Source organism: Syngnathoides biaculeatus, chromosome 16 (assembly GCF_019802595.1).
Source record: "Syngnathoides biaculeatus isolate LvHL_M chromosome 16, ASM1980259v1, whole genome shotgun sequence".
Lineage (NCBI taxonomy): Eukaryota > Metazoa > Chordata > Actinopteri > Syngnathiformes > Syngnathidae > Syngnathoides > Syngnathoides biaculeatus.
Window position 1 is genome coordinate 17,307,009 of NC_084655.1, and position 24,130 is coordinate 17,331,138.

At 44.0% G+C, this 24,130-nt stretch overlaps 3 protein-coding genes, 1 long non-coding RNA gene and 1 pseudogene across 9 annotated transcripts; 3 read left to right on the forward strand and 2 right to left on the reverse strand.

The window, feature by feature from the left end:
* Positions 1 to 164: 164 nt before the first annotated feature.
* On the reverse strand, positions 165 to 22,155 carry rundc3aa (RUN domain containing 3Aa). 4 transcript variants are annotated; one of them, XM_061845203.1, is made up of 12 exons: positions 22,031 to 22,155; positions 18,385 to 18,657; positions 8,088 to 8,203; positions 7,529 to 7,662; positions 7,370 to 7,455; positions 6,053 to 6,142; positions 5,403 to 5,483; positions 5,168 to 5,333; positions 3,687 to 3,844; positions 2,699 to 2,812; positions 2,425 to 2,531; positions 165 to 640 (listed from the first exon to the last, which is right to left on the reverse strand). In XM_061845203.1, exons 1-12 carry the CDS (start codon positions 22,066 to 22,068, stop codon positions 498 to 500), a joined length of 1,506 nt encoding a protein of 501 aa, XP_061701187.1. In that variant the 5' UTR covers positions 22,069 to 22,155; the 3' UTR covers positions 165 to 497. The 4 variants fall into 4 exon arrangements, with proteins under 4 accessions (XP_061701187.1, XP_061701190.1, XP_061701189.1 ...); XM_061845206.1 differs by lacking the exon at positions 22,031 to 22,155 and adding an exon at positions 19,752 to 19,828; XM_061845205.1 differs by lacking the exon at positions 22,031 to 22,155 and adding an exon at positions 19,159 to 19,403.
* LOC133514006 (autotransporter adhesin UpaG-like) lies at positions 8,416 to 8,879 on the forward strand. The gene has a single exon (XM_061845215.1). It carries the CDS (start codon positions 8,629 to 8,631, stop codon positions 8,875 to 8,877), a length of 249 nt encoding a protein of 82 aa, XP_061701199.1. The 5' UTR covers positions 8,416 to 8,628; the 3' UTR covers positions 8,878 to 8,879.
* Positions 11,084 to 11,202, forward strand: LOC133515186 (5S ribosomal RNA; annotated as a pseudogene).
* On the reverse strand, positions 15,912 to 17,815 carry LOC133514007 (uncharacterized). Its single transcript, XR_009798687.1, has 2 exons — positions 17,678 to 17,815; positions 15,912 to 16,262 (listed from the first exon to the last, which is right to left on the reverse strand). It is a non-coding gene; the product is annotated as an uncharacterized LOC133514007 (long non-coding RNA).
* On the forward strand, positions 19,026 to 24,083 carry rnf113a (ring finger protein 113A). 3 transcript variants are annotated; one of them, XM_061845212.1, is made up of 11 exons: positions 19,026 to 19,138; positions 19,536 to 19,714; positions 19,800 to 19,879; positions 20,139 to 20,234; positions 20,349 to 20,456; positions 20,619 to 20,728; positions 22,057 to 22,163; positions 22,238 to 22,327; positions 22,473 to 22,566; positions 22,637 to 22,743; positions 23,612 to 23,860. In XM_061845212.1, the coding sequence occupies exons 1-11, from the start codon at positions 19,080 to 19,082 to the stop codon at positions 23,698 to 23,700; spliced, it is 1,119 nt and encodes a 372-aa protein (XP_061701196.1). In that variant the 5' UTR covers positions 19,026 to 19,079; the 3' UTR covers positions 23,701 to 23,860. The 3 variants fall into 3 exon arrangements, with proteins under 3 accessions (XP_061701196.1, XP_061701198.1, XP_061701195.1); XM_061845214.1 differs by lacking the exon at positions 23,612 to 23,860 and adding an exon at positions 23,947 to 24,083 and having other exon boundaries at positions 19,037 to 19,138; positions 19,533 to 19,714; XM_061845211.1 differs by having other exon boundaries at positions 19,037 to 19,138; positions 19,533 to 19,714; positions 23,612 to 23,861.
* Positions 24,084 to 24,130: the final 47 nt, after the last annotated feature.

Sequence of the window (24,130 nt, forward strand, 5' to 3'; positions counted from 1 at the left end):
TGGATAGATGGAATTAATGTAACATGTTTTTGGGATGTGGGAGGAAACTGGAGTGCCCGGAGGTGACCCACGCAGGCACGGGAAGAACGTACAAACTCCACACAGGCGGGCCGGGGATCAAACCCGGGACCTCAGAACTGTGAGGCCAACGAATCCACGGCACATCATGTAAAAGGCAGTTTATTGCAACACAATCATAATAATCTCAGGTTTTGAAGCATACAAAGAAGGGAACGGGCTGAAATAAGGAGGTGTCGCATCACATCCAAAGCTGCGTGTTTTCTGTACTCGATTGTGTTGTTGTGATGTCAGAAAGACAACAAAACGGCTGAGAGAGAGAGAGAGAGAGAGAGAGAGAGAGAGAGAGAGAGAGAGAGAGAGAAAAACAATAACGACCAGAATTCCTGCTGTACATTCACGGAGACATTGGCGGTTGGTCCGGGTGGGAGGGAGTAAGTGGGAAGCGGAAGAAGGTCGGGCGGGCGGGTGGTTTTCCCTTAGCTGGGGGAAAGCGCGGGGCTGGGCTCGGCGCTGATGTTCACGAGACACTCGCTGGACTTCAGGCTGGTCAGCGACTTGGAGCTCGGCAGCGAAGCCAGAGAGCCACACAGACCCAACATGGACGGCGTGTTGTCCTTTCCTGAAACGACACAAGCATTTCAGCGCCTGTCGTAGCCGCGGGATCCACCCCGAAATGTCTCGAAAGTACCGCCACCGCTTCCTATCCAGGTCTTCTTTTGGCCCAGATAAATGATGAATTTGTTCTCGCGCTCCAAGTATATAAAAAGTTCCGATTCTGAGTAGTTAGTCATTGAGTAAAGTTAGTTCCAGGAACATTTAGTTCTTGGTACAAGAAGTAGGTTCAGGGCAGCAAACTCCACCCCCAAAGTTTCCTTGACCTTTCTACAGTACAGCGCTGCCTCATGATACGACAGAAACAACTAGAGTTTTTTGTTTGTTTGTTTTTTTAGCTAGTAGACATAATTTGTCGGATTTTTTTTTTTTTGCTTTGACTTGCAACTACAATTTGAGATATGAGTCCTGTAGGGTGGCAGCACAGCAGACACAACTCACATCCCAATAAGCAATATTTTGGCTAATATACAAAAAAGAGGACATGTAGTTGTCAGTTTAAACAGCCAAACAACTTTACCTTTAAAAACACTTTGGTTCCTCATAGTACTTCCATTTTTCTGTGATACTTCTTGTACTAAAAGCTGTTTTAAATGTTAAATATTTCCATTTATATATTCACTGACTTGTGTATGAAATGTGTTGTGTATGAAATGCGCTACACAAATGAATTTGCTTTGCTTTGCTCTGTTAGCTTAGTGGTAAAACACAATAGCCTAATGATGGATCTGGACACAAACACTGCCGCAACACATGTAGACTGACAATAAAACATTTGTCCTTTATCCTTTGCAAAAAGTGATTACCGTAATTTCAGAACTATAAGCCGCAACTTTTTTCCCCCCACACGCTTTCAACGCTGCGACTTATGCGGTGATGCGGCTAATTTGTGCATTTTTTTTCCAACGGCCGCAAGGGGGCACTCGGGCGGAAAAGGTAACAGTGAGACCGGTGGAATATATGTGCCGAGGAAGTGACTTCTACCGGTATGGTTTTTTTTTTGTATGTTTTAAACCGGCCCTGTTAGCACTGTGCTAGTGTGTTGCTGCTGTGTTACTGCCGTGTCTCAGTGATTTTTACCGGTATGTTTTTTTAACTGGCCCAGTTAGCGATGTGGTAGCGTGTTGTTGCTGTGTTACTGCCACGTCGCAGTGATTTAGGTATGTTTCTTTTTTTTTTTTTTTTTTTTTTTAACAGGCTCTGTTCGTGCTACCGTGTTGTTGCTATGTTAAGGTAAGCTAAGGTACTAAAACTTTGAAAACTCTGTGTACCGTCTTTCTTTGTAAATATCTTGTGTTTCAATTTGGGTTTCAATGTGGGCACTTACGGCTTTTACACAGGTGCGGCTTATGAATGTACCAAATGGTATTTCCTTTACAAATGTACTGGGTGAGGCTTTACAAAGAAAGACAGTACACAGAGAGTTTCACGGTAGCCCCGTCGTGCTAACATTAATGTTAGCGTCATGGTAATGCTAATGCTAGCGGCGCACTAACAGGGCTAGTTAAAAACAAAAAAAAAAAACATACCGGTAAAAATCACTGAGACACGGCAGTAACATGGTAGCGTAGCGCTAACAGGGCCAGACCTGTAAAAGTCACTTCCTCGGCACATATATTCCACCTTTTCCGCTCGAGTGGCCCCTTGCGGCCGTTAGAAAAAAATGCACTAATTAGCCGAAACACCCCATAAACCGCAGGGTTGAAAGGGTGTGAAAAAATTTGCATCTTATAGGCCGGAAATTACGGTATAGTGTCCTATTAGTAATTTTATGATCATCATCATACTTACCTGCTGAGGTCCAGGCAGTATCTCCGTTCTGCCTCTCATCTGTCCTTTGAGAGTCCGAGTTGAGGCTGATCTCGGCAGAAATTTGCTCCAAACTATGAAAACTCCTCCTATAGGAAGCACAAATAGAGAGAATACAGTCACACCCTGGCTAGTCGCACAAATTCACCATTAGCCGAATGTCTGAAGTTATAACCGACAAGATTCCAATTGATTTTTCCTAGAATAGTAGTACTAATAGTCGTCGTATTCCAGAATACGCTACGATTGCGGTTACCTGCGGAAGAGTTTGACGTCGCCCCGGCGGTCCGTGATGGCAGCCCACTGGTTGATGAGCGGGATGGAAAAGTTTTTTCCCAGGTGGGAAGAGTCACAGGGCATGAGGGATGACCTTAGGGAGAGACGAGACAATAATAATCATGCGTTATTGATCTTCTAAGTCACTCTCCGTCATATCAGTACTGTATGATAATGATTGACTTCATCACTACTCCACTCGGCGTTAATGCAAGTGGACTACTGAATACAATCCAAAGCGGACAAATTTGAAACTAAATTATTCAAACGGCTTTTTGTGGACCCAGCGGGTCTCTGCGCCAACAGGCCCCAAAGCAAGTGGACTGCACCCATCAAAATTGCAACTTTATCTGTATTGACAAGACAAGTAAAGGTAAACATAAAATATATATTCCATCTGCAGCTTACGCTAGATCTGGTGGGAGACTGCCCCACTTGGCAGAAATGCAGCTAGACTTAAAATTTAAAATAATATTTTTTTTTGCTCACCAGTGACTGTGGCTACTGGTTTCCCAGAGCATTTTCACGAGCCACAATTTTATTGCTGGGTAATTAGCGTTAGGTACTGAAATAATTGCATAGTCATCAACAGGAGGGGGAAAGTGAAAATTTTCCCCAATCAAAACAATACCTGGCAAATTATGTAATATGAGTGGCAGTGTTACCACTGAAACCCCCCCTACAATGGGCGGGCGTTAATGTCAAACCCTGCTGTTATGCTGTGTTCAGACCAGACACAAACTGAACCATATTCGCGATATGATTACATAAAGTCAATGCAGTTCGCGTGAATATGCCAAAATCCTACCAAACGTAAAAAAATAGTAGTAATTCCGTGATTTACAGCTTTACCCAAATCTGTACCAAAATCCAATCACCTTTGAAACAACATCATAGAAATGTGTAATTTTTTTGAGTGAAACCGTGAATCCAAACCAAAGGTCAAAGGTAAGTGGGTGCCGTCTCACAGCTGAGCCTGCAGCTCCAGCACGACAGCCTCCAGCTCCTTCTTCTCGCGCTGACCCTGCGAGGCCAGCTCGTCCACTTTGGCCCTCAGACGTTTGTTCTCCGTCTCCACATTCTTCAGCTGCGACTCGCGAAGGCGCACCAGCTCCTCCAGGTAGCCCTAAACACACACCAGGAAGAAAGCTGATTCATAATATATATAAGTGTATTACGTGATATCACGATAATGGCTTCAGTTCATCAAACGTTAACTTTCAGAGTAATGTGCCGTAATTTCCGGCCTATAAACCGCAACTTTTTTCACACGCTTTCAACCCTGCAGTTTATGCGGTGATGCGGCTCATTTTTGCATTTTTCTAACGGCCGTAAGGGGGCACTTGAGCAGAAAAGGTAAGCGTGAGACCGGTGGAATATATGTGCCGAGGAAGTGGCTTTTACCAGTCCGGCCCTGTTAGCGATACGCTAGCGTGTTAATGCTGTGATTTTTACCGGTATGTTTTTTTTCTTCATAACCAGTCCTCTTAGCACGGCGCTAGCGTTAGCGCTGTGCTAACGTTAGCATTAGCGCAGCCGACACGAGTGTTAGCATTAGCGTTAAGGAGTATTAATGCCAACAAAGTAGTAAAGAAAGGAAAAAAATACCTCAGATGAATCCTCTGAGGTTTGCTAGTCATTTGCGTCGACCTTGATCTGCTTTTTTTATTTTATTTTATTTTTACCATATTAGCGGTGTTAATGCAAATGTGATAAAAGGATGTGGATTCTTGTCTGATTGTCTTACTTCCAACTTCAGCTCTTGAAATATGTCAATACTCAGATTGGACTATAAATGAAGGTCCACATTTGAACTATTGAAACTCATAAACGACATACCGTAATTTCCGGCCTATAAACCGCGACTTATTTTTACAAGCTTTCAACCCTGAAGTTTATTTGGTGAGGCCGCTAATCTGTGCATTTTTTTCTAACTGCCGCAAGGGGGCACTCAGAAAAGGTAAGAGTGAGACCGGTGGAATATATGTGCCGAGGAAGTGACTTTTACCGCTCCGGTCTTGTTAACGCTGCGCTAGCATGTTACTGCCGTGTCTCAGTGATTTTTACCGGTATGTTTTTTTTTTTTTAAACCAGCCCTGTTAGCGCAGTGTTAGCATTAGCATCAGTGCGGCGGCGCTAGCATTAAACACTCTGTGTACCGTCTTTTTTTGGAAATATCTCGTATTTCAATGTGGGCACTTGTGGCTTTTACACAGCTGCGGTGTATGTATGTACCAAATGGTATTTCCTTTAGAAATGTACTGAGTGAGGCTTATAACAAGGTGCGCTCTGTAGGCTGGGAATTACGGTAAATTTACAGTTCAAACTACTAATGTAGGCGACTATAAAGATTTTAAGAGGTGTGTCAATTACCCACAAGTTTTCACTATCCAGTGCAAAACAGTTTACTAGTTGAGATTACTGTGTCATTTTTGTTGTTGTTGCTAACCTTCTGGGCATACACGATCTTGAATCGCTGCTCCATCTTGCGGCATTTGTTACTCCAGCTCTCCTCGTCGGTGACCAGCGGGATGTACGGATGCTCGGGGACGCTCTCCTCGCTGTTGCTGCTGTCCACGCTGTGGCGATCCTCGTCGTCGCTCAGGCAGTCGTAGCTGCGGACGAGCAGCAAGCTAAAGCAATAGCGACACAAGCTCGTGCTAAGCTAATGGAAAAAGGCTTACCTCTGAGTGAACTTCAGGTAGGGAGTGTAGTCGATCACCGCTGGTGACTTGCCATCCAGTGTTTCCCCTTTCAGGCAGAAACTATATGGATGATATGTAATTTGCTTGTGTATTACTTCATTTTTTCATGTCAATTTACTCTCTGCCAAGGCTCTGGCTAGGTTGTGATTATTCCATCTACAACTTTTATCTTGATCTTTTAGATCATTGTCTCATTCGGCGCCAATGCAAGTGGACTGGGCCTGCTAAAATTGATCAATTATTTCATCCACAACTATTCCAGGATCTGCTGGCTCACTAATCCACGAGGGCCCTTCAACCAGAGACTACATGGACAATAATTAATTACATTTTGAAATTACTTTTTTTTTTTTTTTACACTTACTTGCATTCATTCTCTGATAAGGAATTATAGATTACTTTTATGACAGAATATCATTCTTCTTCTATTACATTTTGGAAAGGATTTTTTTAAATGTCATGTCAAATCAAGTTCTGTCTGGGTCTGATCCAGATTGTGCATTTATTTGGAAACACTGTAAATGGGACACGGAAATGCCGATTAACACATCTATAATGCAGATGTCACATTGAATCAGGTTATCGTTTTTTTATTTTCATGTAAGGTTCAAATGTTCACTAAAACTTACCTGAAGTCAATGGCGCTCAGTCCGATGAGCATGCCGGTCAGGACTGTCGCCTCCTCTCTCAGCATGATAGCGCCGTCGTCGTAGAACCTCCTGTCAACCAAAAACCATCTTAGAACAAGCAAAATGGCTCTTCCTGGAGATCTTGATTGGATTGATCGATAAATAAAGCAAATGCAACCTTTTGTTTGGTCCACAGTAGTGTTTTTGCTTCATGTTTTGGGGTTGGAACCAGAAGAGTTACAATTTTCCAAGCTCCTCAGTGAGCCTTACCTGATCATTCTGGTGTGCCTCAGGGTAATAAATTGTGACTCACTGCCCCAACTGGGCCCAACACAAGTGGAGTCTAACAGTAAAACTAAACAAATGCGTTCCTACATTTGGTGCGTCACTGCCCCATTCAGTCCCAATGTAAGAGGACTTTAACGACTACCGTAATTCCCGGTTTATAGAGCGCACCTGATTATAACCCTTAGCCAGTACATTTGTAAAGGAAATACCGTTTGGTACGTACATACGTTGCAGCTGTTGAAAAGCCGCAAGTGCCCACATTGAAACCCACATTGAAACACGAGATATTAACAAAAACAGTACACAGAGGGTTTAACGCATAGCTGCTGCACTAATGCTAATGCTAGTGCACGCTAGCGGCGCGGTATCAGGGCCGGTTAAAAAAAAAAAAAAACATACCGGTAAAAATCCCTGAGGCATGGCAGTAACACGCTAGCGCAGCGCTAATAGGGCCAGACCGGTAAAAGTCACTTCCTTGGCAAGTATATTCCACCGGTCTCACTCTTATCTTTCCCTCTTGAGTGCCCCCTTGCGGCCAGTAGAAAAAAATGCATAAATTAGCCACATCGCCGCATAAACCACAGGGTTGAAAGCGTGTGAAAAAAGTTGTGGTTTATAGGATGGAAATTAGGGTAAATATAATGTAAGAATAAATTATTCAACCTGGACTTTCATCTGGATCTGGTAGGCCACTGCCCCACTTGGTCTTAATGTCAGTGGACAGCAACGCAGTCAACTAAAAAGAAATTTTCGTATCTGGATCTGGTGGAGCCCAACACCAGTAACTGTAATTACTAAACATGAAAGCAAATTCCATGATGCACACATTTCACTATATCTGGTTGTCCATTGCCCCAAACACCCCCATAAACGTGAGCTGTAATGACCAAACTTAATGGATAAATTCCAAGGTATGCATATTCATAAGATCTGGTTGGTTCCAGCCCTCTTGGACCTGAAGTACAAGTGAAACTCACACGTGTGATATTTCTGATTGCCTAGCTTTCTGGAACACAGAGTGAGCCTTACCTGGTCGTTCTGGTGTCCCTCAGGGCAGCGGACACGTATTCTGACAGACGTTTCTCCATCAACGCCACCCGAATCCATGCTCGGCCCTGAAAAAAAAAAAAAACAAGAAATCAGACACGGTGGCGAACGCGGACGCGTCCACGCACGCTCGCTCCTTGCCTTGGCTCGAGACGTGCTGATGTTCTCGATGTTCTCGATGCTGGCAATGCAGTTGTTCTGCACCTTGCTGCAGGCCAGCCGGATGTACTCCCAGAAACTGCGCTGTCCGTCTGAGCTGAACCAGCTTGCTGGGCCTGGTTGTCAGAGATGGCAGAAGTAGTATTTGTAAAAGAATCCGGTAAAAGTAGATATCCTTGAACCTGTACTTTAAAAAGCTAAATAATAGCTAACGTAAACACCTGAAACAATGTAGTTAACATATTGCACAGGTTTGTGTTTTTACGGATTTGGCACTGGTGGATTTTAGGCTGGCACAAAACAACTCATTCACCACTAATCCTTTTGTAGCCAACAAAATCTAACAATTCTAAGTGTGGCATGTACAAATATGTTTATATTCATACAAATCAAGTACAGAAACTAAGTATTTGTACTGTTTACGGAAGGTATTCTTGACTACTTCATGACTTTCCACCAATGCTGGCTGGACAAATGGTGACTACAGGAGCAGAAACATCAAAACCTGTTGACATGCTTCTCCAGGGTGATTGTTAGTTACCTTTAAAGCGGTGACTGAGGATGTGCTCCAAGATGGCAGCGAAGTTGACGAACTCCTCGGCAGAGTCGTCGATGGGCTCGGCCGTGTACTTTTCCAGGAGCGTTTTGACCGAGAACCTAAAACGTACACAGTAGAGTCTTCTTTAGCTGGGTACTGTACCCAGTGGACAAATGTACTAGTGTATGTGAAGTTGCGAACACACCAATGAGGCGGTGGTGTCGTGTTTTTTTTTGTTGGTGGAGGGGAGCCACGCCATCTTGTCCCTGAGGTCACCCCAATTGTCTTGTGTGCTGCACAAAGCACCCCTTCAGTGTTATCATGACAACAATACAATTAACCCCCTGTCCTTGCAGCCTTTGTGCACACACTGATCTTCCAGGTCCTTTTGTGTCCCCTGTCCCCTTCCCTCCCCCTCAGATGATTGCAGCTATTTAGGGCTGCGGCAGTTTTAGTTTAGCTCCGGATCGGAAGCGTCGCAAAATAAGGTCGACGGGCATGCCGCGCGATCGCTAGGAGTTGCCGGCCACCCGCTTCCGGGGCAATGGGCAACACGAGCATCACCGAGGGCAAGACCGCCCTGGCTGTGGGAAGCACATCCATTGCCAGGGGGAAGACCACCGTCGCCATGGGGAACTCCTCCATCTTCCGCGGAGTGACCACCACCTCCATGGGAGACTCCACGATCCAGAGGCAGAAGACCACCGTGGCTCTAGGACGGGCCAGCTTCAGCCGAGGGACCACCACCACCTCATTCCGCAAAGCGCTCATGCCCAAGCGCAGGAATACCTAGATGGAGCAGACCCTGGGAGCCAGCTCCACAAAAAAGAAGAAGTCCAAAATAGACTCTAAAACTGAGTGGAAGACCACCTTTTCATCCAGTAGGACTTCTTTTAGCAAAGGCAAAGTTTCCCTACTGAGCAACAAATACGCCATCTCCTGGGGTCAGTCCTCCGTCTCCTGGAGCAGAAGCACACTCACACTGGGCAAGAGCGGAGTGGCTGTGGGCAAGACCTCGGTCACGCGGGGCGAGACTACGAGCTCCATCACCACGCTGACCTTCACCCACGGGACCAAGTGTGCATCTGTGGTCAGGACCACACTCAGCAGGGGCGACAAGACCCATAGCCATGTGTACTGGAATTACCAGCCGTGAAGCCAGCATGTAACAAAGAAAAATATGGATATGTCTGTCCGAATCCAGTATGTACTCACCAAACAAAACTAAAGAAATACAAATATGTCAGTCTGGTCAGTTGCCTCGGGTCAGTCAGGGAGCTCGGTTTGAGGGTGAGGCAAGAAATTATGGTTTATCAGCAAGTTGCAAGAATTGGTTTTGATCAATGATCTGTTCAACCGTGGGTGGGAGCGAGGAATGTGTGAAAAAACAAGAGTACTTTAATCAACAACCCCTTAATGTACAGTTATGTGTCTATTGTTGGTTTAACTGTTGGATTTTAGGTTTGGAACCACCGCAGTGCTTGCAATGTGTCTTAACTCTGCTTGTCTTGGCTTTCTGACACCGAGAAATATGTAATGACTTGCGAATGGATAATAAAATCCATTTCAATGAACTGCACGTAAACACGTTTTGAGGCATTTTTGACTTATTTCAAACATCTACACTTTGAACAATGGCGCAGAACAAAGATGTGATGTCACTGCGAGATTGTGCCCCCACCGCCAGTCGCAACAATGTTCCTGGTGTCGTCGAGTCCACGGGACAATTGCACAACTGTCCTACGTCGCCCCCCCAACCCCTCGCCCTCGCAATACGCAGCGGCCGACCTACGGGTTGCCTCTGTCCATTCAGAGCAACTCCCGGGTGGTATGCGGCCTTCCCGAGCCCACGTCCAACAGCTCAACGGAGGCTTTATGCCAGTCGGGGGGTTCTCGGCATTCTGGTGGGCTCCAGATCACCGCTGGTGTTATTGCCGCGTCTGAGGGCTTGCAGAACGGGCGTTCGTGCTGCATGAGCGTGCCATGCTCAACGTGGAGTGAGACCCGACCGCCGCCTCCAATTCTGGGTCCAGACGACGACAGGTTCGGCCTCAATGGGCAACACCAGCTTCACCGAGGGAAAGACCGCCCTGACGTTGGGCAACACCAGCATCAAGCGGGGAAAGAGCAAGCTGGCCATGGGCAACTCCTCCATCTCCCGGGGGAAGAGCACCACCTCGCTGGGCTCCTCCACCATCACCAGTGGCAAGACCAAGATCTCCTTGGGCGGCGCCTCCTTCAGCCGGGGCACCACCACCACCTCCTTTCGGAAAGCCATCTTCCCCAAACGCAAAACGCTCTAGGCAGGGAGGGGGAACCGCTTCCCTGCCTCGTAGGACGGGAGCAAAACACCACGAACATCTGCACCGGGCCTTCTCCAACCGGCAACGAACACTGGAATAAATTCACTTTTGGGGCTTTGACTGGTTTTTGGGCCACGTCAGATCAGTCTAACAGGTCAGTGCTTTCTTATTTCTCATGAAGGAAACTGGAGGAGAGAGCCGAGTATAGTTCCTGTCAGTTTCCAGACCAGAACAAAAAAAAACAAAGGTTGTTTGGATCAGTGTTTCCCAACCAAGCCAAGGTACATATTTTATAACGGAAAAATCCGACACCACAGCAAGCAGAAATAAAGTCACAAAAACAAATCAAGATCGATAGTTTATGCACTCGCCTGAATTTACTCTCAATTTTACGTTATTATTGATAGCATGAAATCTGGGCCGGTTGAATTAAACACAAAGTTAATAATATTATAGATTATTTGTCCTGTCTTGCTGAGGCCCCGTAGCTCAGTGGTTAGAGCACTGGTTTGGTAAACCAGGGGTTGTGGGTTCATATCCCACTGGGGCCTCCACTCCCTGAGAAGGGTTGCGTCAGGAAGGGCATCCGGCGTAAAAATTGTGCCAAACGTATATATGCGTCCATCTGAGATGATACGCTGTGGCGACCCCGAAAGGGACAAGCCGAAAGAAGAATTATATTTGTCCTGTCTTGGGGCTGACGGCCATGCTACCCTGAGAATGCCCGATCTCGTCAGCTCTCGGAAGCTAAGCGGGTTTGGCCCTGGTTAGTACTTGGATGGGAGACCGCCTGGGAAAACCAGGTGCTGTAAGCTTCTCTCCCCGGGTAAATGCAGGGGGGTTGCGCCAGGAAGGGCATCAGGCGTAAAACTGTGCCAAACAAATATGCGTTCATCGAAGACGACACGCCGTGGCGATCCCTAACGGGACAAGCCGAAAGGCAAAGAAGAAGAAGATTTGTACTGTCTTGCAAAGATATAGCTATAAGTCATATACACTTGTGTGCCAAGATAACTTGGTTGGGTATCACTGGTTCAGAAAGCCAAGCATGGTGTTGGTCAGCATCCATACCAGAACCAAAATAGGTGGTTTAGAGAACTAACCCTGGTTCCCGTCAATATACAGAAAGCAGAATGAAGAAATGTGATTTAAAGAGCTAAGCGGGGTTTTTGTCGATATCCCAAAAACCAAAAACTTTGCCGGAATTCACGGTTCTTGAGGCTTCAGAAAATATGTTCTGTGATATTGTGTGAAACCCATCCAAGAGGCAGTCATGTAGGTCCTCGGACCTAATCTAGGACAGACTTCAGTATTGAACAAAATATGTCATTTTGATTATCCTTGATAAGAGGGTGGGGGTGGGGTCTAAAGATACAAGTGCCCTTGTTGACTCGATTTAACCTTCCTTAGAGTCCAAAATAGAACCCGCTGGTGTAAACTAGCAGCATGCTCTTGGTACCATTCAACACAGAAAAACAACAGCTTGTCCTTCTGACAAGGTTCTTTTGTGTTCACCCCCCCAACATGCACAACCCACTCACAATCTGGTTGGACCAGCGCCCAGCCCACTCACGGCTCACTTTAAATGCCCTCTTGTTCTCCCACCTCGCCCTTCTACTGTACACTGGAACCTCTGAGATGAAATACAATTTGTTCTGGGACCCTGGAGAACTTTAATTCTAATCCTATTGAGGCGGTTCTTTCTTTTGATAGGGAAAAAAAAAAAAAAAAAAAAAATCACAACATTCTCACTGAAAAAAAGTTCTTCTTTGGTAGTCCAAAACAGAAACATCAAGTTACTGATGATTTAGTGGTGCACATGAATCGATTCCCGCTCACTGATGGTGTTGATATGTGCCCTGTGACTGGCTGGCGAGCAGTTTGTGGCGTAGTCCGCATTTAACCTGAAGTTAGCTGGGATAGGATCCGGCAATCCCACCACCCTTGGATGGATAAATAAAAACATCAACACCTGCTAAAAAAGTCCTCTTTCACTAGCCAGAGGCTGAGCTGCACAGTGTTCGTTTGCAGAGTAGATGTGTGGCCGGAGGCTAATAAGGTTAATGCTGAACTTCCGGAGTGTTGCGATACGAACCAGCTCCAATCTTTACATTCTTTCCAGACTCCCTTGTACAAACTCTTGATTTCCCCTTTCTCTTTCTACTTCTTCTCTATTTTTCAGTCGCATGAGCAGCAGACGATAACGAAGCAAGGCCCCACCCCCAGGTGGACGGTCTGAGGAGACGTCCAAGAGGATTAATGGCTGATGAATAATTCAAGAACTTTGAGTCAAAGCAAAAACCCAAAGCGTAACCCCGGTCGAGTGCGCCTCCCATTTCCTTTCTCCCGTATTACCGCAAGTCTCGGCAAGTGATTGGCTGTCGGCGGACGTGCAGAAAGAACAAACGGGCGAGGTGGACAAGAGAAATGTTGGAAACGTGTTGGTTGAAGAAGAAAGGGGAACCGATAGAAGCCACGGAGTATTTTTAAATCATGCACTTGAGAGGGGAGAAATTGGGCTACGGCTATTCCAGACGTGCAGATTTCAAATGGAATATTACATTATTGTACTTCTGAAAGCGGGGATGAAAAATGGCGGTGAGACAAATGATCAAAATAGAAGCGGGAAGGGTGAACGATAACGAAGAATATTTAGAAGTTTCTCGAGACAGACACTGGAGGGTTGGGAGAAATCAGGCCGCAACTACTCCAGAGATGAGTTGAAAGTCAGAATAGTCAGAAAAATGTACTGAAAAAAAATATGGTTCGCATAGAAAACAGTGGTGCTGAATCATGTTGTGAATCCCAGGCACCAAATATAGCAAAACCCCATCTATTTGTAGTTCAACATTATCAAATTTAACATCAACTATCGCAGATTTTTTTAATCGTGCTTTGTGTAATACGCTAAAATGCCACAAGGTGCCGCCAAAGCGCTAGTTAGAAGCAAAGTACCACGCACTTACGGTGCTTTTTTTTTTTTCCTAGATAAAAATCATCAATCAGCCATTTACTTTGATTGGTAACGTAAGATAAACTTCAAATGAAAAAAAAAGGTGTGGAATTTCATCTCATGAGGTATATTTTGGATTTATATAATTGATATAGGCGATTGTAAACATTTTGGGAGAGGGGTATGAAATTAGTCACGTTTTTTGCTATTCGGCATGGGTCCTGGTACTTGGTTCGCTGTTTTCAGGATTTAAAGTGGTTTCACCTCCAATACATTGGGGGGCTCTCTTGATGGTCACTTGTTGAAAACCGACAAAGAAAAACCATGCTGTGAATTTCAACGATTTTTCGGAAAATGTCAGCTATGTTGTATTTGTGGACATTTTTCTCCATTTCACTGTCACCAAAAGCCCTCTGCCGTCCCCTCATTGGTCTCACTGCTGTCGTTTGTTTCCTAGGTTCACCGAGTCCCTCGCCGCCAACGCCGTAAACAAAGTGTCCGAAATGTCTTTTTAAAGTCGCATAAACATGCCCTTGACCCGTTGCTACCGGCAACGGCAGCAGAACCCAGGGAACAGTGCGCATCAGTTCTTCCATCATCTTTCCTCGCATTCAGTGCTTCCTGTCTCATCCCAAGATTCATCAGAACATCTTCAGTGTGGCTACCGACGTTGGGGGCTTGTTTCTCCCTCGCTTTGACACAAACGGTTCAAATTAGACTTTGACTCAACAACAAGGGCACTCTGTAGACCCGGTCTAAACAATCCCAATTCCTTTAAGGATGTTCACATGAGAAAAAATTCTAAATGATGGGGATTAAGTGTCCAATTGGGAATACGCGATTCAGTTAAGGGATTAGAATTAGGGAAAGGGCAGTGGTGTCAAACTCAAGGCTCAGGGGCCAGAATCAGCCAACCACAATTTTTTTTTTTGTGGCCTACAAAAACAAATCAAATATCTACTTCACATTTTAGCCTAAATATATTTGTTGCTTGTTTTAGCGGAAAACCTGAATGAAAATTCAGACAAAATTTCTTCACTTTTATAGGTTTTGCAAGCATTTTTGCCCCTACACCAAATTCCTTAACATACATTGAACAATTTATACTTGGTTGTCATTTTACTTGACTTATGATTTCAAACTCAATTTGTTGGTCAAAATACATTAACAATGAAATCTGGGGGCGAATTGATTATATGCAATGATATGATGAGGTGACGATACATTCATATGACTTTCACGATCATAACAGCCCTCTAACTACAATGTGGCCCGTGATGACACCCCCGGGTTAGGGGGTTAGATTTCGGGTATGGGGTGGCAGTTATTGTATTCAATTTTTGAGGTTCTATTTCACATACCCTCTGGAGCTACCAAACAGTGTCGTCGACAAAAAGAAACCCCTTGAAGGAGGTGAACCCAAATCTTCTTTCAACACAAAATAAATACCGTAATTCCCGGCCTACAGAGCCTACCTGATTATAAACCTCCCCTAGTACATTTGTAAAGGAAATACCGTTTGGTACATACATACGCCGCAACTGTGTAAAAGCCACAAGTGCCCACGTTGAAAAATTAGATATTTATAAAGAAAGATGCTACACAGAGAGTTTAATGCTAGCGCCGCCGCGCTAACGCTAAAGCTAGCACAGCGCTAAGAGGGTTAAAAAAAAAAAACATACACTGAGACACGGCAGTAACACGCTAGCGGAGTGCTAACAGGGCCGGACCGGTAAAAATCACTTCCTCGGCACATATATTCCACCGGTCTCACGCTTACCTTTTCCGCTTGAGTGCTCCCTTGCGGCCGTTAGAAAAAAATGCACAAATTAGCCGCATCACCGCATAAACTGCAGGGTAGAAAGCGTGTGGAAAAAAAGTCGTGGTTTGTAGGCCGGAACTACCTACGCAACTTCAGATTGAAAAAAAAAAAAAATGAAAATTCCCAAAACTATTGGTTACGACAAAGGAGCCAGCCCAATAAAAATAATTAAAATGCTCATATTGCGTATTAGACCACACTCGCATTACACTTCTAATCTGCCAGACTCCACAGTTTGAGAAATTCCCCGTGCCTTAACCTAATAACTAACGTCATCTTAACTAAAATGGCAGCAAGTAGGCCACGTCCACACTCCGACCAGACGACGTGAGACCCCCCCGACCCCCATCTCAGCCCATCCCGGGACCCCCTACTTTAATCACCTCCGTGACCCGCATGGGCAAAGAGGCAGCGGGATTCATGAGTGTTGCTCATTACAAAGTGGAATGAAAAAAAAAAACCTGTCAATAATACTGACAAATATATGCATGTGCTTTATGTTGGTGTGTCTTGTTCTCGAGCGCTTGTCGTCATCACGGTTATTGATATTATAAAACAAAGTGCTTTAACACATCTTCAAACAGTCCTGAGTCTTACATGTGAGCTCGCGATATTTTCTTTTTGCGCCCTGTGACTTGTGTACTTCTTCACCATTTGTGACGCTAAAATAAAGCAGGAAGGTTGGATTACTGGAGTAAAAACTCTTGATGTCTATTTTTGACTCCGTGCCTTTCTTGTACTCTGGGAGGATGTTTTTATTTTTTGTTTTTCCAACACTACTTACGACACTTGAATGGGAGGTCAATTATTGTTGAAATGATGTTCTCGAACACGAGTGGGCAAACATTTTGCACTCAAGGACCACAATTGAATTTTCAAGGCGACAGATTGTCTGCGTCATTTGCAGATGAGATTTAGAAGAAAAAAATATATAACACATGAAACAGTTTAGTTCCATCCATTTTCGATTCCGCTGATCCTCACGAGGAGTACTGGAGCCCATCCAGGCAGTCAAGGGCCAGAAGGCGGGGTACACCCTGAACTGGTCGCCAGCCGATCGGAGGGCACATCGAGACAAACAGCCGCACTCGCAATCACACCTACGGGCAATTTAGAGTGTGCAATTAAGGTTGCATGTTTTTGGGATGTGGGAGGAAACCAAAGTGCCCAGAGAAAACCCACGCAAGGCACGGGGAGAACATGCAAACTCCACACAGGCGGGTCTGGGATTGAACCCGGGACCTCAGAACTGTGACGCCAACGCTTTACCATCTGATCCACTGTGCTCTGCCTCAGTTTAGTTCTAAACAAAACAATTCATGATCAATTGAAAATGTATTTATATAATTGGAATTGATCAACCAATTATTTTATTGCATAAATACAAATGTGAAATGTGCATGTAAAAACTGACCTTTTGGTGAAATGTGTGGCATTAATAAGAAAAATGTGCTTTTGGATGTTAAAATGTCAGTAATGACATGTTAGTTTGTTAACCTATAATTATATTTATTATATTTGTGTGAGGGCGGCATGGTGGATCAACTGGTAAAGCGTTGACCTCACAGTTCCGAGGACCCGGGTTCGATTCTGGCATGCATGATTGCATGTTTTCCCTGTGCGTGCGTGGGTTTTCTCCGGCCACTCCGGTTTCATCCCAAAATCATGCTAATTCCATCTATCCATTTTCTTTGGTGCTTATCCTCACAAGGGTCGGAGGGTGCTACATTAATTGAACACTCTAAATTGGCCCTAGGTGTGACTGTGAGTGTGGCTTTTTGTCTCCATGTGCACAGCGATTGACTGGCGACCAGTTCAGGGTATTCCCCGCCTCCTGCCCGTTGACAGCTGGGATAGGCAGCAGTCCCCGCGACCCTCGTGAGGATAAGCGGAAAAGAAAATGGATGGCTGGAAATACAAATGTGAAATGTCCACGTAAATACGGATCTTTTTGTGAAATGTGTGGCATTAATAAGAAAAACATGCATATGGATGTTAAAATGTCAGCAATGACATATTAGTTTCTTACCGTAATTATATTTTATCATATATTATATATCAAATCATATTATATACATCGTAGGTGTAGGTGTGTGGGTGAATCCGTCCAACTACATAATGAAATGACCTATAATTATCTAATTAGTATCTGTCTTTTAAGCCTATTGGGCAGTTTTATGTGCATAACTGAAGAATGAATTTAAATCATGTTTTTAAAAATGGCATTTAAAAGCAATATTGTTAGGCATTCATGGACTAGTTTAAAAAAAAAAATAAATTAACTGCTTATATTTACTCATACTGGAGTATTTAGTTTCACTGAATAGTTATGGAATTGTTTGGAGGACTCATTTTTACTTTTATTTGAGTCATATTACTGTACAGTAGCAGTAATATTTGACCACACCCTGCTCCTTCTCGGCCAATTGGCTTCCAGTATGGCAATATGTACTCCCAGCTGTGTCCTGTTTATCTGCCATTTTCTTAACTTTGGCCCGTTTGTTTGTTTGTTTACCTTCTCTAACCAGATTACCACGATCCAGATTCCCGACTAAATTATTCGGGTTGATGTTCAGTGTCCACACGCTCCCCGCCGGTCATCCTCGAGATGGACGCAGACAATGTGACATCATGGCTGCAAAGCGAGGCGAGGAGGTGGCGGAGAGGTTACTCGTCCGTTTAACGTGAATGTGACACACGCACAACACATAGCCATGACCTCTCATGATGATGATCATGATGATGATATATAGGACATATTAAAGGGGAAAGATGGAGGAGGAAGAGACCTTGCACACCCTTGTCCTCTGTAAGCAAGCAGTGGACATCAATATGATGGAGGAGCTGTATTTATTTGATGTTTAGAATAATCACGTCTATTAATAATATATGAGCATGACTCATGGCGATATTAAAATGGAGCAATATTTAAATATGTTCAGAGCGGATAAAAGCAATTATGCAAGCTTTAGGATCAAGAACTTGCATCCGTTATGTTAGAAACTAAGTCTGGTTATAATGTAAAATTCAATTATGATTCGGGAGGTTACATAAAAGGAAATGGGATGTCATTTAGAGGTAAAAGCAAATATTTAGGCGCAGGACTTGGGCAGCTGTCTATGCTTAATATTCAATAAATGTGGTCTTTATTCTGCAATTAGTGGATAGCACTTGGGGGGGGGGGGGGGGGATGCATGATCCTGGATGCGTGTCGTGACATACCTGCACACCGTGATGAGGTTCTTTCTTTCCACGGCGACGCTCCGGGCGGACGCCTTCTTCGACGTCAGCCCCATTGCCATTGCTCTGTGCACGCAGCCGGGCTCCATTCGTACCATCCAGCAGTGGCTGCAACGGGAGTCCTCCGCACCCCCCGCGACGGCCCCCGCCTTTCCTCCCTGTGTCCGACTTGCAGCCTCACTCGCCTGCGCTGAAAGTCGGCCGCCTTTGCGGCGGAGTGCGGTTGGTGCCTTGCTACTGCTGAGGCTGAAGGTCCTAAAGGGTTGAAATACACTGGTTCCGGTTATAAGCTTCAAAGTAAAATGGATGCCTCGCAAACGTAGTTCTATTTTCGCTCTTTACGGTTTCCGGAAAGCGATAACTTCACGTCCTTGCAATACGATATTTCATCTTATTAGTCAAAAATCTGCTCCTGTCGCCGAAGATAAAGGACGAAATCCTTCATCGCACAGGATGTTAACAAACTGGTTGCAGCAGTATACTTCAAAATAAAACCACAACGTCACAAAAGTACACTTGTGCCATGTTTTCTGTATTTGTATTTGTTTCATACAAGAGAACATGAATTAATTCATTTTCGGTGCTCTTTATTTTCACTACGGTTGCGGGCGTGCTAACTTCGGGCGAACGGCGGGGTACATCCGGTACTGGTTGCCAGACAATCACGGAGAGAACATATGAACTCCACACAGGTGAGCCGGGGATTCGAACCGAGATCCTCAGAACTGCGAGACAGGTATGCTCAATTGCTGTTACCGTGCTGGCCGCAGGAGAATACTTAAGCTACAGTAAATTCAAATTGTTGTAGTTCACTTTATAGTATTCAGTTTCACGTTCTGTCTAATATTGTAACAAAAATCGTAGCTAATTAAGTCTTAATGTAATTTATTTTCATTTATAAAATCCGCCACCAATGTTTCCGCGATTGAGTGACAATACTTCCGGGTCTTAAGGGAGCTCGATCTTGTTCTTTTCCGGTGCAAAGCACCCGACGTCATTACATGCTTTACTTACAATATTTTCGATAAAACTAACATACAAATATTAGCTAAGTATATCAGATAAATAAGTAGTGAGAAGTCTAAAGATGTTTGTTTGGTTTTCGCTTGCTAAGGAAGTTTTTATTGCAGTAGCAATACCTCCAGGTCTCGAGAGGGCGCTGTCGCAAAAGTGCTCAATGTTGTGTTTACGAACCGAGCGGGCAAGATGGCAGAAGCAGACCAACCAAAAGAAGGCTCCTGTACTTTCTTGTTCAAGAAATCCACAAAGAAATTTTCGGGGCGGAAAAGAAAGGCCAGCGACAGCGATAAAGGTACCAGTGCTTAGTTCAGTAATATTTTTACTCTTACCAATAATTATAATGTGTCCTGGTTTTTACGTTACGATTCCATCTTTAGATGGGACCAGTGATGAAGATCTCAGTTCTGTGGTCAGAAAGGATAAGAAAAAGACGCGAGTAAATCCGATGATTCAAAAGGTAACATTATATTAATAACAATAAACACTTGAGTAGGACTCTATTTTCATCTGAATTATTTTTAGCTGTTTGTTATTTGCAAGCGCCTTGCCGTTGATTGCTTCCACAGACAGCATGATTGAGAACAGCTAGTTTATCAAAGAAAGCAAAACTTCATTTAAATGTCATTGCCATTTGCGTTTACTCTAATGACTAACTTGTAATTAAAAAAAAAAAAAAAAAGTCCCTCATTGTAGCTTCATAAATCATTTGTGTCCAGTCCAAAAAAGTGGAAAAAGAGACTGTGTCTTCCAGTGAAAGTGAAGATGGCAAAGAGGACAAGATAACCATTTCCTACAAGTCCACACGTTCAGCTGTGAGTTGACATTAGCACGCTAACATTTATTGTATTAATAACAATAGTAGATATGCACCTCTCAGTATCTAACTATAGCATCACCCCATTCATTTCTACGCTGTTTTTCAATAGAAACCAGAGGGCCCGGAGGACATGGGCGCCACAGCGACATACCAACTGGACACGGAGCGCGACAAGGACGCTCAGGCCATCTTTGAGAGGAGCCAGAAAATCCAAGAGGTAAATTACGTGTCCAAATTTGGAGGTTCTGGGGACTTTTCAACTTCAATTTGACTTATGTTAGCAGAGGGTCTTCCGTTTTTTTTTTTTTTTTTTTTTAATCAATATGACTACAATTCACATGGGTGCCGCTGGATAAACCACATTCTGTCCTTCCCATAGGAGCTGACGGGCAAGGAGGACGATAAGATATACCGTGGCATAAACAACTACCAGAAATTCATCAAACCCAAAGATACCACGATGGGCAACGCATCCTCTGGCATGGTCCGGTGAGTAACCATCAGCAACTAAATAGGACTCGGCACTAAGCCTTCAGACATTTTTCCCAACAAAAATCTGATTTCCAATTTTAATCTCTCCCACCACCCCCATTTCAAATGGTAACATTATATTAAAACAACTTTTGCCTTATCTGTTTTGTTTTTCCCCTTTTCCTAATGTCAATCAAGCATTGAAGGTCCCCCCATTCCCCCAGCATTAACTTGCATCAACTTTGGGGAAAGAAAAAAAAAAATCCAAATTTTCTTTACCAGGGCAGTGCATGAATCGTAGAATATCATCATATTGACTTTATTCTGACAAGCACTGCAACTACGGCCATGCCACATTTCCTTGAAAAAATACAAAATATTTATTTATTTATTTATTTTTCGGGGCCCGTGTTAATGGGTGATGCTATTTTTATATACTACGTAAAGTTTCTTCACATTCTTAGCAGCGACTGGTCTGTTTTTCTCTTGAATTTCATTCTTACAATATGAGTATCTTAGTGGAAGGGTTCGGTATAATTATTTTCTCCCTTTTAATTAAAATCAGCATTTAAAAAATAATAATTTTATGTTTAGTTAAGATATCTGATTGTGTCTGATATTTACATTTACCGTAATTTCCGGCCTACAAAGCGTGACTTTTTTTTTTTCCACACGCTTTCAACCCTGCGGTTTATGCGGTGATGCGGCTAATTTGTGCATTTTTTTCTAACGGCCGCAAGGCGGCACTCAAGCGGAAAAGGTAAGAGTGAGACAGGTGGAACATATGTGCCGAGGAAGTGACTTTTACCGGCACTGTTAGCGCTGTGCTAGCGTGTTGCTGCTGTGTTACTGGCGTGTCTCAGTGATATTTACTGTTACGTTTTATTTTAATTGGCCCTGTTAGCGCTAGCGTTAGCTTCAGAACTCTTCAACTCTTTTTGTGTACTGTTTTTCTTTGTATACATCTCGTGTTTCAAAGTGGGCACTTGTGCCTTTTACACAGCTGCGACGTATGTGTGTACCAAATGGTATTTCCCTTACAAATGTACTTGGTGAGGCTTGTAACCAGGTGCGCTCTGCTGGCCGGGAATTACGGTATTTAACGAACTTAAAAGCAAGGAAACTGAAAAAAACTTTGTCACGGAATTGTCCGAGCCAAAATTGCACATGGCTTAATCACTGTTTTTGCGGCATATTAATGCACAGCGTGTGCTATTGTAAACTTGTTCATGATAGTGGTGTACGCCGCAAAAAAACCCGAAAAAAATCGCCCTGCCTTACAGCTAATCAACAAAGCCGTCACAATTGTGGAGCGCTCACCTAATCATTTGTGGCCGAACAAACAGGAAAGGACCCATCCGAGCCCCGGAGCACCTGCGAGCCACGGTCAGGTGGGACTACCAGCCGGACATCTGCAAGGACTACAAGGAGACCGGATTCTGCGGCTTTGGAGGTAAGTAAAATGCAGATAATGAAACCAATCAATCGATCAGACAAGCTCGTTTCACCTTCCGGATCTTATACCAGACAGCTGCAAGTTCCTCCATGACCGATCCGACTACAAGCACGGCTGGCAGATTGAGAGGGAGCTGGAGGAAGGCAGATACGGCGCTAATGGTGAGCTCGGTCACAGCTGGGGTTGAAAGCATGTGAACATTTCATAGCATAATTATCATGAACAAAATGATCACAATTAACTAGTATTATCGGGATAGCACTAAAATAAATTATTTTTTCATTTTTTTTATTAACTGTGCTATAGACGAGGAAAACTACGAGGTGAGCAGCGACGAGGAGGACTTGCCCTTCAAGTGTTTCATCTGCAGGGATTCCTACAAGAATCCAATTATAACAAAGTAGGCAGCTTTTTTTTTTTTCTCAATTTTTGCGTGTGCTGACTGCATACTTAAATCTTCCTCTTCCCAGGTGTCGCCATTACTTCTGCGAGGCCTGCGCCCTGCAGCACTACCGCAAGTCCAAACGCTGCTACGTGTGCAACACTCAGACCAACGGCGTCTTCAACCCTGCTAAAGGTGAGCCCCTCAGGATCTCTTGAGGTAAAATTCCCTCTTTGGGGTTTTAGCCTTAAATTTGAATTTTTTTTTTCACTGGAAAAAAAACATATGCAACATTGAAATAAGTGATAGTAAAAGCTGTCTACATGTGTTGCTGCACCTTTTGTTCAAATTTCCATTCTGTTTAATTTCACAATAAACTTCAACTGGGAGTTGCAAATGGCAGCTTGAAGCTTTTTTTTTGTTTGTTTTTGGGAGGACTTGTTCACGCTGAAACTGCTACTTGTGAAGTGAATTCAGTTCACTGCTACCATACACCGCCTGCATCTCAAATTTTTGCTCGTCCAAACGACAGCTTCTAGCATGAAATAATTGTAAATCGAGTCACTCGTATCTGAAGCCGTCACTGAATGTAAAGATCCTTAATGAAGTAACATAAAATGTTCAACAATTTACCTTAGCACCTCAGCAATATATTTTTGGCTTGGAACAACATACCTCAGCACAAAAGTTTGCAACGTGGCTAAATCACTTGTTTTGCAATTAATACACCATGACTGTGGCAATGTTATGTGTAATTGAATCTGCAATTTCCTTCCTCCAGTCTCCTTTCGTCACACACAGTGTAAAAATAATTCCACTTGTGTGTCTATTTCACAGCAGGTATTGTAGTTTTTCAAAATTTCATTTGTTGCAAGAGCGGCACGGCGGGTCGGCGAGTAAAGCGTTGGCCTCACAGTTCTGAGGACCCGGGTTCAATCGCAGCCCCGCCTGTGTGGAGTTTGCGTGTTCTCCCCGAGGCTGTGTGGGTTTTGTCCGGGCACTCCGGTTTCCTCCCACATCCCAAAACATGCAACATTAATTGAACACTCTAACTTGCCCGTAGGTGTGATTGCGAGTGCGGCTGTTTGTCTCGATGTGCCCTGCAATCAGCTGGCGACCAGTTCAGGGTGTACCCCGCCTCCTGCCCATTGACAGCTGGGATAGCCTCCAGCACTCCCCGTGACCCTCGTGAGGATCAGCAGCAAATAAAATGGATGGATGGATGTTGTAAGAGCAGTTAAAAAGTTAATTTGGCAATATTTGACTACTTTTGTAAACTTGCTCCTCTTTTTTCAGCGATGTTATTTTAAGAAGGGCATATCAGTGAGAATGTTGCTATTTGCTAAAAATAATTTAGCTGCTCAGGCCTACTATGTGCTCATATTTCGTTTCTTTCAGACTTGCTGGCCAAGATCGAGAAACGCAAAGCCACCAGCGACCTGCCACCGTCCGACGAAGATGACTGACGTCGCTGCCTTTCCCCCATATTGTCTTTGTGTACATTGTGAATAAAAGTGTATTTTAGTTTTTGCAAATGGAAACATCACTTTTATTGTCAAATTTGTCACATTCACGATGTGGG